The sequence below is a fragment of the Sus scrofa genome, chromosome 8, assembly GCF_054392235.1.
Source record: "Sus scrofa isolate SSC_HxYL_T2T_F1_AM1 chromosome 8, Sscrofa_HxYL_maternal_Yorkshire_Landrace_v2.0, whole genome shotgun sequence".
NCBI classification, from domain to species: Eukaryota; Metazoa; Chordata; class Mammalia; order Artiodactyla; family Suidae; genus Sus; species Sus scrofa.
Window position 1 is genome coordinate 44,139,152 of NC_139390.1, and position 14,353 is coordinate 44,153,504.

At 39.0% G+C, this 14,353-nt stretch overlaps 1 protein-coding gene across 2 annotated transcripts in view; it reads right to left on the reverse strand.

Moving 5' to 3' along the window:
* Positions 1 to 14,353, reverse strand: part of CPE (carboxypeptidase E) — a 126,880-nt gene that overhangs the window by 15,642 nt on the left and 96,885 nt on the right. For both annotated transcript variants that reach the window (XR_014811770.1, NM_001097439.1), the window contains 2 exon segments: positions 3,709 to 3,826; positions 2,471 to 2,653 (listed from right to left, as the gene is read on the reverse strand). Coding sequence is in view for 1 of the 2 variants with exons in the window: in NM_001097439.1 (NP_001090908.1) it covers positions 2,471 to 2,653; positions 3,709 to 3,826 (301 nt within the window). In the remaining variant the exon portion in view is untranslated.

Sequence of the window (14,353 nt, forward strand, 5' to 3'; positions counted from 1 at the left end):
ATACACATGCAAAAGAATGAAACTGGACTTTTATCTTATACTATACACAAAAATTAATTCAAACCGGATTAAAGGCTTAAATGCAAGACCAGAGACTGTAAAGCTCCTGGAAGAAAACAAAGAAAAGGCTCCTGCCATTGGTCTTGGCAAAATTTTTTTGGATATGACACCAAAAGTACAAGTAACAAAAGCAAAAAATTAATAAATGGGATTACATCAAACTGAAAGTTTCTGAACAGCAAAGGAAACAATCAACAAAATGAAAAGGCAACTTAAGGAATGGGAGAAAATATCTGCAAATCATATATTGGATAATGTGTTAATATCCAAAATACATAGGAATTCATACAACTCAACATCAAACAATAAAAAAAACAACCTAACTAAAAAATGGGCAGAAGGGAGTTCTCACTGTGGTGCAACAGGTTAAGGACTCAGTATTGGTGCAGCTGTGGTGTAGACTGGTGATCCCTGGCCTGGTAACTTCCATACAACCCATGTGCGGCCAAAAAAAATAAATAAGTAAAAACAGGCAGAAAACCTGAATAGACATTTTTCCAAAAAAAGACATACAGATGGCCTACAGACACATGAAAAGATAGATGCTCAACACTGTTAATCAACAGAGAAAAGCAAATTAAAATCACAATGAGATAACACCTGTCAGAGTGACTATCATCAAAAAGAACACAAAAAACAAATCACTGGCAAGGATGCAGAGGAAAGGGAACCCTCCAATACTGTTGTTGGGAATGTAAATTACTGTGGAAAATAGTATGACGGTTTCTAAAAAACTAAAAAGAGAACCACCATATAGCTCAGCAATTCTACTCCTGAGTATATATCTAAAAAACCCCAAAACATTAATTCAAAAAGATACATGCAGAGTTCCCGTTGTGGCGCAGCAGATCCAGCTAGTAACCAAGAGGTTCTGGGTTCGATCCCTGGCCTTGCTCAGTGGGTTATAGATCCTGTACTGTGGTGAGCTGTGGTATAGGTCACAGATGCAGCTTTGATCCTGGTTGCTGTGGCACAGGCTAGCAGCTATAACTCTGATTCGACCCCTAGCCTGGGAACCTCCATATGCTCAGGATGTGACCCTAAAAAGCAAAAAAAAAAAAAAAAAAAAAAAAAAAAAAAGATACATGCACCCCGAAGTTTATAGCAGCATTATTTATAATTGCCAAGGTATGGAAGCAACTTAAGTGTCCATCAAGAGTACAACCTTTAAAAATTGTGAATCACTATTTTGTACACCTATAGCATATAATATTGTACATCACACCTAAACCTCAATTTTTTAAAAAACAGAATAAACACATATCAGAAAGAAAAAAATCAGGATGAATATTTTTCTCAGGGCATAGTTAAACAACAACAACAAACCAAAGCATATTAAACACACCAAAAATTATAATTAGCCACTGCTGCTACTCCTAACTAGTTCTCCTTTTACTTCCAGATGGGCCACAGAAAATTGTTCTTAGTCAGTGGGAAAAAAAAGCAGTATCTTTACAGGTCACTCCTCATCCTTGGTAGAGGCAATGTGACACAACTATGAGTGATTCATGTACCAGAAAAATGAGAGCCCTGTGAAGTCCCTACTGGAACCAGGAGCCAGGAGAGCTGACTCCGTGTGCAGAGATTCTTCCTCCAGCTGTGGTGATGTAGGCGTTTTCCTTTTCAGACCCCATAAAAGGTGAAGAGGTTCCAGATCTAATAATAGCACTTACTGCATTAGAGAATACAAAATAAATATTCCACATCAAGTGGAATTTATTAAATAAAAACAAAAGTAGGTGGACCAAAATATGCTAAAGGCCAAAGCCAGCCCTCTAAAATATACATTCACTGATAGTCAAAGCATGACTAACATATAATCAGAATGCTGTCTATTCCCTAAGGTCAGAATTTGAAAGGTAGGACAATTAATAATATTCTATTTATTTATTTATTTAGTCTTTTTTTTTTTTTAAAGGCCCACCACAGCATATGGAAGTTCCCAAGTTATGGGTCTAATTGGAGCTGTAGCTGTAGTTGCTGGGCTACATCACAGCCACAGCAAGACCAGATCCCAGCTGAGTCTGCCACCTACACCATAGCTCAGGGCAATGCCAGATCCTTAACCAACTGAGAGAGACCAGGGATCAAACCAGTATGTACCCTCATGGATACTAGTAGGGTTGGTCACCGCTGAACCACCACAGGAACTCTGGACAATATTCAATTTGTATTTTCCCAATGGATGTCTTCAGTTCAGTTCCTGCATCTCAATTAGCATTAGGATTTTTAAGAATTAACAAAAAAAAAATCATACATAGCAATCAATCATGCAGAAAGCTGCCTCATTTTAATGGATGAGCTATAGGTTCAGACCATTTCTTAATGACTGAGAACTTAAGTTTCTCTAAATATAAAGACCAATTATAATGAAGCCACTAGTCTGGCAAAGAGCCAACCGGAAACTCACCTCCGGGCACGCTGTACCACGCAGCGCCGTTGGTGGTTCCCTCCACGAAGCTGCTGTCATCGTCGTTCTTGCGGCAGGGAGGCCGATCTGGGTCTGACATGGGCGGGTTGAAGGACGAGTATGCCCGGGCCAAGCTTTGGAAGATATCGTCGTCTGGGCAGGAGCTGTATTCATGAGCACTCCCTGGAAAATAAACCCTCAAGATGAAGAAATTGACACAGACTGAGGGGCACTGCATGCTTTCTGAAGAGTGGTCTAGCATTGGTCGCTTGCTGATATATTTTTTTAGCTGTGTCACTATAAGAAAGGAATGAAGGATTAAGTACTGGACAGTTACACTTAGGTTTTAGGTTATATAGCGTCCACTCCTGAAACCACAAAGTAGAAATTGGGTGGAATGCACATTCTACTTATGAATTGAAAACTTCACCAGAAAAGGTGACAACCTCAAGGTAAATTGGACCTGGGAAAAGTAAACAGTTTTCCATTGTTAAAATTTTTAATTTAAAAAATGTACCTGTACCAGGAGTTTCTGTTGTGACTCAGTGGTAATGAACCCTAGTGAACCCAACTAGTATCCATGAGGATGTGGGTTAGATCCCTGGCCCCGCTCAGTGGGTTAAGGATCTAGCATTAACTTGAGCTGTGGTGTAGGTTGCATTTGCAGCTCAGATCTGGTGTGGCGTAGGTGGGCAGCTGCAGCTGTGATTCAGCCCCTGGCCTGGGAATTTTCATATGCTCCAGGTGCAGTGGTAAAAAGAAAAAAAAAAAAAGTCTTTTTCTAACAGATATATATGCCAATGCCACATGAAATAAGGGATGTCACATAAAATAGGGGATGTTCCTGTACAAGAGGTGTATTTCTACAGGCAAAAATCACTTAATGACCAGTCCCTTAAAAGACTATTATAGAAATCATCCAATAAACCCTCCTAAAGTAATTGCAAACCATGAACATTAAGGGGAGTTCCCATCGTAGCTCAGCAGAAACAAATAGGACTAGTATCCATGAGGATGTGGGTTTGATCCCTGGCTTCCCTCAGTGGGTTAAGGATCCAGCATTGCCATGAGTTGTGATGTAGGTCACAGACCTGGCTGGGATCTGGCATTGCTATGGCTGTGGTGTAGGCTGGCAGCTGTAGCTCTGATTACACCCCTAGCCTGGGAACTTCTATATGCCATGCCACGGGTGAAGCCCTAAAAAAAGAGAGAGAGAGAGAAGCAGGGAGAACACCTACCACTCCGAGTCTCATCATAAGGGTAATTGGCTACCAGGTCTCCTCCATGGAGGTTAGCCGAGAGCACAAAAGGAATATCCATAATCCAATGAATGACAGCCTTGGTCTCAGGAGCAAGCTGTATTAAAGAAGAGATTAAAAGGATTATAGATGTGGCAGCCATTGGTGGGATCATTTGACAGAAAAGACATAAAAAAGGTAAAAAATAAATCACCAACAACTGAAAGCTAGTCTTATGCCAAGCACTTTGTGGTGGTTGTCAAAGGAAAAAAAAAAAAAAAAAAAGGAGTAGCATTCCCTTTCTCAAACTCATAATAAAAACCACGTTGGTAGTGTTTAAATTTCCTTAAAAGTTCTACTGTTATGAGCTGCCAGCTTTTCTTTCCTTGCAACTTTAAAATCAGCATACAAATCACTCGCAGATTTGGGGACATCTCCATCTGGTTTTTGTTAATAATAACTAAGAGAAAAAAACAAGGAGGAAAAAAAATAGTTGAGCCACAGAACAGGGTTCTTTCTTTATGGTGGTTCATCTCTAGATACATGGTAGATTTTATTTTCAATTTTTGCTTACTATTTTTCTAATGTCCTTCAACTATTTCAAACATTTCATTCTATTAAAAAATTAAATTGGGAGTTCCCTTCGTGGCTCATCTGTTAAGAAACCCAACCAGGATCCATGAGAATGAGGGTTCAATCCTTGACCTTGCTCAGCGGGTTAAGGATCTTGGTGTTGCCATGAGCTGTGGTGTAGGTTACAGACGAGGCTTGGATCCTGCTGTAGCTGTGGTGTAGGCCAGAGGCTAGAGCTCTGATTCGACCCCTAGCCTGGAAACCTCCATATGCCTCGGATGTGGCCCTAAAATAGCAAAAAAAATTAAATTAAATTAAATTGAGTCTTTTCAGATTTCACTGTTAAGTAGTTTACTTTGGGATGATCATCTACTTGTGATGGAACATGATGGACAATAATGTGAGAAAAAGAATGTATGTGTATATATACATGTATGTATACTGGGTCACTTTGCTGTACAGCAGAAATTGACAGAACATTGTAAATCAATTATAATAGAAAAAATAAAAATCTTTAAAAAAAATTTTAGGAGTTCCCTTTGTGGCTCAGCAGTTAACAATCCCGACTAGGATCCATGAGGATGCAGATTCGATCCCTGGCCTCGCTCAGTGGGTTAAGGATCCAGTGTTGCTGTGAGCTGTGGTGTAGGTCACACATGTGGCTTGGATCTGGTGTTGCTGTGGCCATGGCATAGGCCAGCAGCTATAGCTCCAATTCGACCCCTAGCCTGGGAATTTCCATATGCCATCAGTGCAGCCCTAAAAAGCAAAATAAATAAATAAAACCCAAAACTCTAAAAAAAAATTTTTTAGTAATAAAAAATTAATTAAAATTAAAATAATAAAAGAAATTTTAAAATAAATTAAAACAAAAGCGAAAGTTTCAGATATTCATGTTGTCTTTTGAATGATTCATAGCCCCCATACCTTGGAAGCAAAAGAAAGGAGGAAGGAAATTTATACCAAAGAATGAATCTGAGCCAATAGCTTGATACTTGTATCTGCTAAGTTTTTAATAGCAACTAGTAAGACTCTTATTAAACTCCGGAGTTCCCGTCGTGGCTCAGCGGAAACAAATCTGACTAGGAACCATGAGGTTGCAGGTTCCATCCCTGGTCTTGCTCAGTGGGATAAGGATCTGGCATTGCCGTGAGCCGTAGTGTAGGTCACAGATGCGGTTCAGATCCCGTATTGCTGTGGCTATGGTGTAGGCTGGCAGCTGTAGCTGCAATTAGACCCCTAGCCTGGGAACTTCCACATGCCACTAGTGCGACCCCCCCCCCCCAAATAAGATAAGCTCCCAAGTTTTAAACCTCTTTGATTTAAAAAAAAAAAAAAACCTTTTACTGAAAATGTTATTCATATTGTTCTTTGGTACAGAAATACTAAGAGCATCAGTAGGTATTGATGGTGATAATCAGATCTTGTATGTCTCTGTTCAGTTTATGAATATTTCTCACATACACTATTTTCTTGAGCGCCACAACGTCCCCATTGGCGTAAGAAAAGATATCCATCCCCGTTTCTCAGAGGAGACTCTGAATATTGGGAGTGTTAATGACATGTTAACACTCAGAACTTTAAGATTCAAATCCGGTCTATGAAATTATAAATCCCATGTTATTTTCAGTATGTCAGCTTTAATGTAGCAAAACTATCCTTTTTGGGGGAATTCCCTTAGCAGGCTAAGGATCTGGTGTTGTCATTGCTATGGCATGGATCTGATCCCTGGCCCTGGAACTTTGGCATGCCACTGGCACAGCCAAAAAACAAAAAACAAAAACTGTCCTATTTTTCATGTAGGCTACTCTTAATTATGAAAAAGTGGGGTTAATAGATGCAAACTATCACATTTGGAGTGGATAAGCAATAAGATCCTGCTGTATAGCACAGGGAACTACAATAGTAACTTGTGATGGAACATGATGGAGGATAAGGTAAGAAAAAGAATGTATATACATGTATAACTGGGTTGCTTTGCAGTACAGCAGAAACTGACAGAAAATGTAAATCAACTATAATGGAAAAAATAAAAACTTAAAAAAATTTAAAAAATAAAAAAGTGATTTAGAATAGGGTGTTATTTTGTTATTTGTTTGATTTATCTTATTCTCACTATAAAAATTGTTCATTGTAGAAATGTAGAAGAGAGAAACACAAAGGAAATTAACATTACCCATAATTTTACCATCTAAAGATATGCACTGCTAACATTTTCATATATCTTTCTTAGTCTTCTTCCAATGCACTTACAAAGTTTTTTAATGTGATCATTTACATACCATTTTGTACACCACCTCGTTTGCTTGACAACAGATAACACTTTTTCAAGTCACTGAATAGCCTTCTAATTTTTGTTTTAGGACTTCCCATTGTGGCTCAGAAGAAGTGAATCCAACTAGTATCCATGAGGATTCGGGTTCGATCCCTGGCCTTGCTGAGTGGGTCAGGAATCCAGCGTTGCTGTGAATATGGTGGAGGTCACAGACGTGGCTTGGATCCCACACTGCTGTGGCTGTGGCATGGGCCAGCAGCTGTAGCTCTGATTCAACCCCTAGCCTGGGAACCTCCATATACCGTGGGTGTGCCCTGAAAAGCTAAATAAATAAATAAATCATTGTTTTAATGGCTGAGTAGTAGTTCATGTACGGATACTACTTATTTTTAAACACAAACAAAATAACAGCTAATACTTTCTGTGTGACACACTGAATTTTCACAACCACCCACAAGCTGTATGTACCTCCATTTTACAGATAAGTAAACTGGGACATAGGGAAGTCTGGGAACACATGAGGCCCCCAGTTGGGAGTGGAGGGGCAGGACTCCAGCCCAGCAGTCTGGCTCAAAGCCACCACACCAGCATCAGGAATCTCTAGTTGGTGGGAGGGGAGGGGGAAATGGGAAGATGATGGTCAAAGGATACAAACTTTCAATTACATAATGAATTAGCTCTGAGGATCTACTGTACCCCCAGATGACTTAATAATACTAAATTATTATTATATGTGTACTTAAATTTGCTGAGAGAATAGATTACAACTATCCTCACCACAAGGAAAAAAAAAAGTAATTGTGAGGTGATGGGTATGTTAATTAGCTTGATTGTGGTGATCACTGAACAGCATATATGTATATCAAATCACCACACTGCACATCTTAATTCTATATAATTTTTATTTGTCAATTATACCTCAATAAAGGTGGAGTGGGGGAATCACCAATTGCTGGGTATTGATTTATTATGAAAAAACAATGCTGTGAACACACTTGGAGCTACTCTTTGCCCAGATCCATACTTTTTAAAGGGAAATTTCCCTAGAAATGAAATGAACTGACCAAAAACTAAGCATATTTCTTAATTTAAAAAAAAAAAATGTATTCCAGGGAGTTCCCATTGTGGCTCAGCGGTTAACAAATCTGACTAGGAACCACGAGGTTGCAGGTTCGATCCCTGGCCTCACTCACTGGGTTAAGGAACTGACATTGCCATGAGCTGTGGTATAGCTCGCAGATGAGGCTTGGATCCTGCATTGCTGTGGCTCTAGCATAGGCTGGTGGCTACAGCTCCGATTAGACCCCTAGCCTGGGAACCTCCATATGCTGCGGTTGCAGCCCTAGAAAAGCCAAAAAACAAAAACAAAAAACGTATTCCAGATTGCCTTCCTGTAAGATACAGCAACATACTGAGCAACAGTATATTAAACTTGTCATTTCTAATCATTCTTATCAACATAGCATATGTGTTTTTTAAGTCTGTCGCTTTAATACATAATAGAATAAATACATAATACATAATAATAAACAGAATTTTTTAAATTTTCATTTTTTGGAGTTCCCATCACGGCACAGTGGTTAACGAATCCGACTGGGAACCATGAGGTTGTGGGTTCGATCCCTGGCCTTGCTCAGTGGGTTGAGGATCCGGCGTTGTCTTGAGCTGTGGCGTATGTTGCAGACGCGGCTCAAATCCCGCGTTGCTGTGGCTCTGGCGTAGGCCAATGGCTACAGCTCTGATTAGAACCCTAGCCTGGGAACCTCCATATGCCATGGGAGCAGCCCTAGAAAAGGCAAAAAGACAAAAAAAAAAAAAAATTCATTTTTTTGATTAGTAATACTGGAGCCATTTCTATATGTTTAGTGACCATTTACGTTTATTCTTTTTTTTTTATTTTATGGCTGTACACAAGGCATATGGAAGTACCTAGGCCAGGGACTGAATCTCAGCCACAGCTGTGGCAACACCCGGTACTTTAATCCATTGTGCCAGGCTGGGGATTAAACCTGCACCTCCACAGTAACTGGAGCCACTGCAGTCAGATTCTTAAACCATTGCACCACAGTGGGAATTCCCATTTATGTTTATTCTTTGGTGACATATTTATATATGGTTTAACTATTTTTCTACTGAAATTAGTTTATTAATTTGCAAGAGTTGTTCAACCCTCTACTACATCTTATATTTCCCCAAGTTTGTTATTTGCCTTTCAAATTTAAGAACAATAAAAATTAAAATACAAAACATTAAGATATTTATATTGTCAAATCTACTGCTTTTCTTCTTTTGCTTTTCTATTTCACCCATTTATTCAATAACTATTAAATGATCATCAGTTATATAGATAAGGGGGATTTATTTACCAAAGGGATAAAAGGAAATGCCATATTTACCAAAGTTTTATTTTACTAGGTTTATACTTTTTATATTGAAATCACAACATATCTAGATTTTCTCTTGATCTATGCTGATATTTGTGAGATGGATTTGTCTCAGTCCCATTTGTTGAATAACCTATTCTTCCCACAATAATCTGAAACATTCCCTTTGTTATGTATTAAATTCTTATACACATTTATATTTGCTTCTAAAGTTTAAATTAAATCAAATCCAACTTAAATTTTGGTTTAAATCAACCTTAAACAAATATAGGATAACTTAAACAAAAAAATCTAATGTATGTGCTTTTTGGCAATGAGTTTATGGTTTTATTAGGCTTATTTCTAAAAAAATAGCATTAACATCATATGATACAGGTTTGGCACACATTTCTTCTATAATATTCTGTTCAAAAGTTTTTCTTTTACTGCTGAATTTTCTTTCGGTCCTCTTGCTTGTGCATCCACCCATTCCCCGTATTTATTCAAACCCAATGATTGGTACTGACAGATATTTCACTGAGTTCAGAAGAGAGAGAGATCTCTATGGTTTGGAGAAGCACTGAGGACTTCAGGAAGGAGGTTGTACATCACAATGTCTCCGGGGGAAAAATAAGGTAAATTTGGATAGAGAAGCAAGCAAATATTCCGTGGAGTGAAAGGTAGGTTTGAGTGTGAGCTCAGGAGGCAAAGCCATCCTGCAGCAGACTGTATTCTAGTATTTATTATTGACCTGAAAGAGTTCAAAATGACATGTTTCCATATATTTACATGTTAATTTATGAATAAACATAATTTTGAAGGATACATACCAAAATGTGAATGGTGGTCATTTAAGAATGTAGGGTTATGGGGGAGTTCCCACTGCAGCACAATGGGTAAATGATCTGGCTTGTCTCTGTGGTGTTGTTGGTTCGATTCCGGGGCTGGTGCAGTGGGTCAAGGATCCAGAGTTTCTGCAACTTGGATTAGATCCCTGGCCTAGGAACTTGCATATGGTACAGGTGTGGTCAAAAACAGTAAAAAAAGGGGGGGGGAGCATAATGGGTTATTTTTCTTCTTATCTATATTTGATTTGTCTTTTTGCTTATATAATTTTTTTTTTTTTTTTTTTTTTTTTTTTGCTTTGTAGGGCCACATCCACGGCATGTGGAGGTTCCCAGGCTAGGGGTCGAATCAGAGCTACAGCCACTGGCCTACACCACAGCCACAGCAATGCCAGATCCGAGCTAAGTCTGCCACCTACACCACAGCTCACAGCAATGCGGATCCTTAACCACCGAACAAGGCCAGGGATTGAACCCACAACCTCATTGTTCCCAGTCGGATCCGTTTCCACTGCACCACAACGGGAACTCCTAAATATTACTTTTTAATAAAAAAAGTTTTTAAAGAACTTCTAAACTGTTTTTTGAAACAAATTTACAGATACAGTCCTGAATATGTGGCTATTAGTTTAGCCTATTGTTAGTTACTATACATACACTATTGCTAATATTCATATCACCAGATATTCAAAACCAAGCAATCAAACTCCACAACTTGATAAGTTAAATTCAAGTTTCTCTTTGACTACTAATAGCTGACTAAATGCTAAAAGCTCCGATTACTGTAATCACATATTAACTAATCCAGAGAGAAAGCTCTGGCAAACCCTTAATATGGAACCCTTAATCAAATCCAGAGTCAGCTATGACCTCTTAATTAAAACTTCCACTTAAAGACTGTAAATATAGCTCAAATGTTATGCTCCATAACTAGATGGCTTTGGCTCTTAAAATATATTAGAGCTTATTAATTCCATTTTCTTCACAATTCTAGCCATTAAAGACAAGTATAAATTTAATAAAATTATTTGACTTATTTTAATCACAATTCAAGCCAAGGTTCATGTATTCAGCCTAGATAATGGTGGCAGGGAACAGGCTGAAGTGCTAGAGAGTAGATGAGAAACGACCTGGCAGGAAGAACTCCGAGGAGCAGCAGAGAGCTTATATTCAAAAAGGTGCAGAAGAGAAGGGAGAGCATTCTGGAGGACGTAATAAAAATGTAGGTTCTGGAGTTCCCGTTTTGGCTCAGGGGTAAGAATTCAACATAGTGTCCATGAGGATGTGAGTTTGGTCCCTGGCCTTACTTAGTGGGTTAAGGATACAGTATTGCTACAAGCTGGGGCATAGGTTGCAGATATTGCCATGGCTGTGTTGCTATGGCTGTGTTGCCCTGGCTGTGTTGCCATGGCTGTGGCATAGGCCAACAGCTGCAGCTCCAATTTGACCTTAGCCCAGGAACTTCCATGTGCCACAAGTGTGGTCATAAAAAGAGAAAAAAAAATGTAGATTCCTTTCTGCCACTTTTTCCCATAGGATACACACCCAAGACTTCCTGATTCAGCATTCATGGGAATCTACTTTTTTCTTTTTTTTTTTTTTGTCTTTTTGTCTTTTGAGGGCCTCACACGGAGCATATGGAGGTTTCCAGGCTAGGGGTCTAATCAGAGCTGTCACCGCCATCCTACACCACAGCCACAGCAACGCCAAATACAAGCCACGTCCTCGACCTACACCACAGCTCACGGCAACGCCGGCAACCCACTGAGCAAGGCCAGGGGTCGAACCCGCAACCTCATGGTTCCTAGTTGGATTTGTTTCCACTGCACCAGGACAGGAACTCCCAGGAATCTACATTTTTTAATGAGTATAGTTGATGTACAATATTATATAAGTTTCAGGTGTATAACACAGTGACCCACAACTTTTAAAGGTTATCCTCAATTTATAGTTATTACAAAATACTGGCTATATCCCTGTGCTATACAATATATCCTTGTAGCTTTCTTATTTCATACATAGTATTTTTGTACCTCAATCTCCCACACCTATCTTGCCCCCTTCCGCCTTCCCTCTCCCCACTGTTAATCACTTGTTTGTTCTCTATATCTGTGAGTCTGCTTCTTTTTTATCATATTCACTGGTTTTTATCTTTTAGATTTCACACATAAGTGGTATCATATAGCATTTGTCTATCTTTGACTTAATTTGCTTAGCATAATACCCTCCAAATCCATCCAAGTTGTTGCAAATGGCAAAATTTCATTTTTTTATGGCTGAGTAGTATTATATCGTGTACATAGCATATCTTCCTCATCCGTTAATGAATATTTAGGTTGCTTTCCTATCTTGACTATTATAAATAAGGAATCTTCCTTTTTTAACCTCGATTCCTACAACCCTAGAAATTTTAAAACCTCTCTAAGGATACAGAGGACAGACTGGTGGTTGCCAGAGGCAGGAGGTTGGAGACAGGTGAAATGGGTGGAGGGGTCAAAAGTACAAACTTTCAGTTATAAATAAATAGGTCCTAGGTATGTATATATAGCATAGGGATTATAATTAGTAATACTGTGTTGTATATTTGAAAGTTGCTAAGAGAGATCTTAAAAGTTCTCACCACAAGGAAAAAAATGTGTAACTATGTGTAGTGATGGATGTTAACTAGACTTATTATGGTGATCATTTCGTAAGACATTATAAGTATCAAATCATAATGTTATATGCCAAGTATATCTTAATAAAAGTAAATATATACAAACAGACCTACATATATACAGACCATTTTAAGGCTAAGAAGGGCAAGTGAGAAAGAAGGGATATGAAATAGCATTAATGAAATGCCTACTATGTATCTTGCTCTGGGCTAGGTCCAAACCCTGTCTCAATCTAATTGACAAAGAAAGAAAATGGAGATGAACCAGACACAGGCAATATTGCCCCATGATTTACTAAAGATTCAGTACAATGGAAAAAAATCTTCCTTCTGTTCCAGAAAAGAGACTAAAATTTAACTTGTATATATTTCTCTTTATTTTACCTTTATCCAGAAAAGGTACTGGCACTGAGATTTTTTTCAGTAAAAGCTCTAGTTTTTTTAAAATAACATGAGCAAACATGTTTTTCAAGAGCATTCTTAAGCTAGATGTATGAAAACATCTAATACAAACACATATTATGCAAATATTACACAGGTTCCGTTAGGGAAGAGGAAGGTTAGTGCTGGTGGAAAATTATGGCACTTGCACCAAGGCAGCTAATCTAATATCCTGTCAACGTGAGTTTACTTCATGATTCTTCTATGATATTTTTTTTTTAGGGCCACACCCACTATATATGGAGGTTCCCAGGCTAGGGGTCTAATCAGAACTGTAGCTGCTGGCCTACGCCAGAGCCACAGCAACACCAGATCCAAGCCTCGTCTGCCACCTACACCACAGCTCACTGCAACGCCGGATCTTTAACCCACTGAGAGAAGCCAGGGATCGAACCTGCAACTTCATGGTTCCTAGTCAGATTCGTTTCTGCTGCACCACAATGGGAACTCCCAATCCTTCTATGATAGTTAAGAATTCTTTTTCTCATTCTTCATATTTAACAGACATCATGGGCTAGTAAATGTAAGCAGTGGGGAAAGTTTGTGGGCTAATATCCACACTGGGCTTCCAAAATAGTTTTTGCTTCTGTCTTCCACTTCATAGCTCATTCCACAAGACTACCCTCTTCTCCCCTCTGGTTATCCCAGCCCTATGCTTTTCCAGCTCTCCTTTCTCCCAGGAAAGATTGTTTGGGGGCTGAGAAACTGCCAATCTATGAATCAGAAGCAGGAACATTTAGGTCACTCACTTATCAGCTTCTGCAAACTCCTCAGGCCCTGGCAGCCCTTTTCGCAGACCAGTCCCCACGCATATATTTAGGATTAGATGAACCCTAAATATATGCAGGAGAATCCCTCTTTCCTGGATCAACAACCCAGTGTCCCAACCATGTGCTGACTGCATGTCTGGTTTTTAGATGTTGTGATCTGCTTACCAGGCTGCATTGCACTCATTCATAATAGTCTTTCAGTCTACTATATGTCAGACTCAAACAGGAATTCTAATTCCTGTAATCAAGGAACTGAAATCTAGGAGTTCCTGCCATGGTTCAGTGGGTTAAGAATCCAACTGCAGTAGCTTGGGTCATTGCTGCAGTGAGGGTTCCATCAGTAGGTTAAAGGATCCAGCATCACTGCAGCTGTGGCGTTAGGTCACAGCTGTGGCTCAATGGATCACTGGCCCAAGAAGGTCCATATGCTGTGGGTGTGGCCATGAAATTAAAAAAAAAAAAAAAAAAAGGAACTGAAATCTAGAATCAAAAAGAAAAACAGGTATATAAATAAATTATAACATATATAAAGCTCTATGCAACTCAAAGCACCAGACTGGAAGCATATATAAATAACATAAAGGCAGGCTTAACAGGATCTTTTTGGAGGTACAGAGGAAGACTTTGCAGGGGAGGTGACATGGAAGGAACAAGAAGAGCACTGTGGACAGCTAGAACAACAACACATATGAAGACAAAATTATTAGAAAGTGGTACACTCA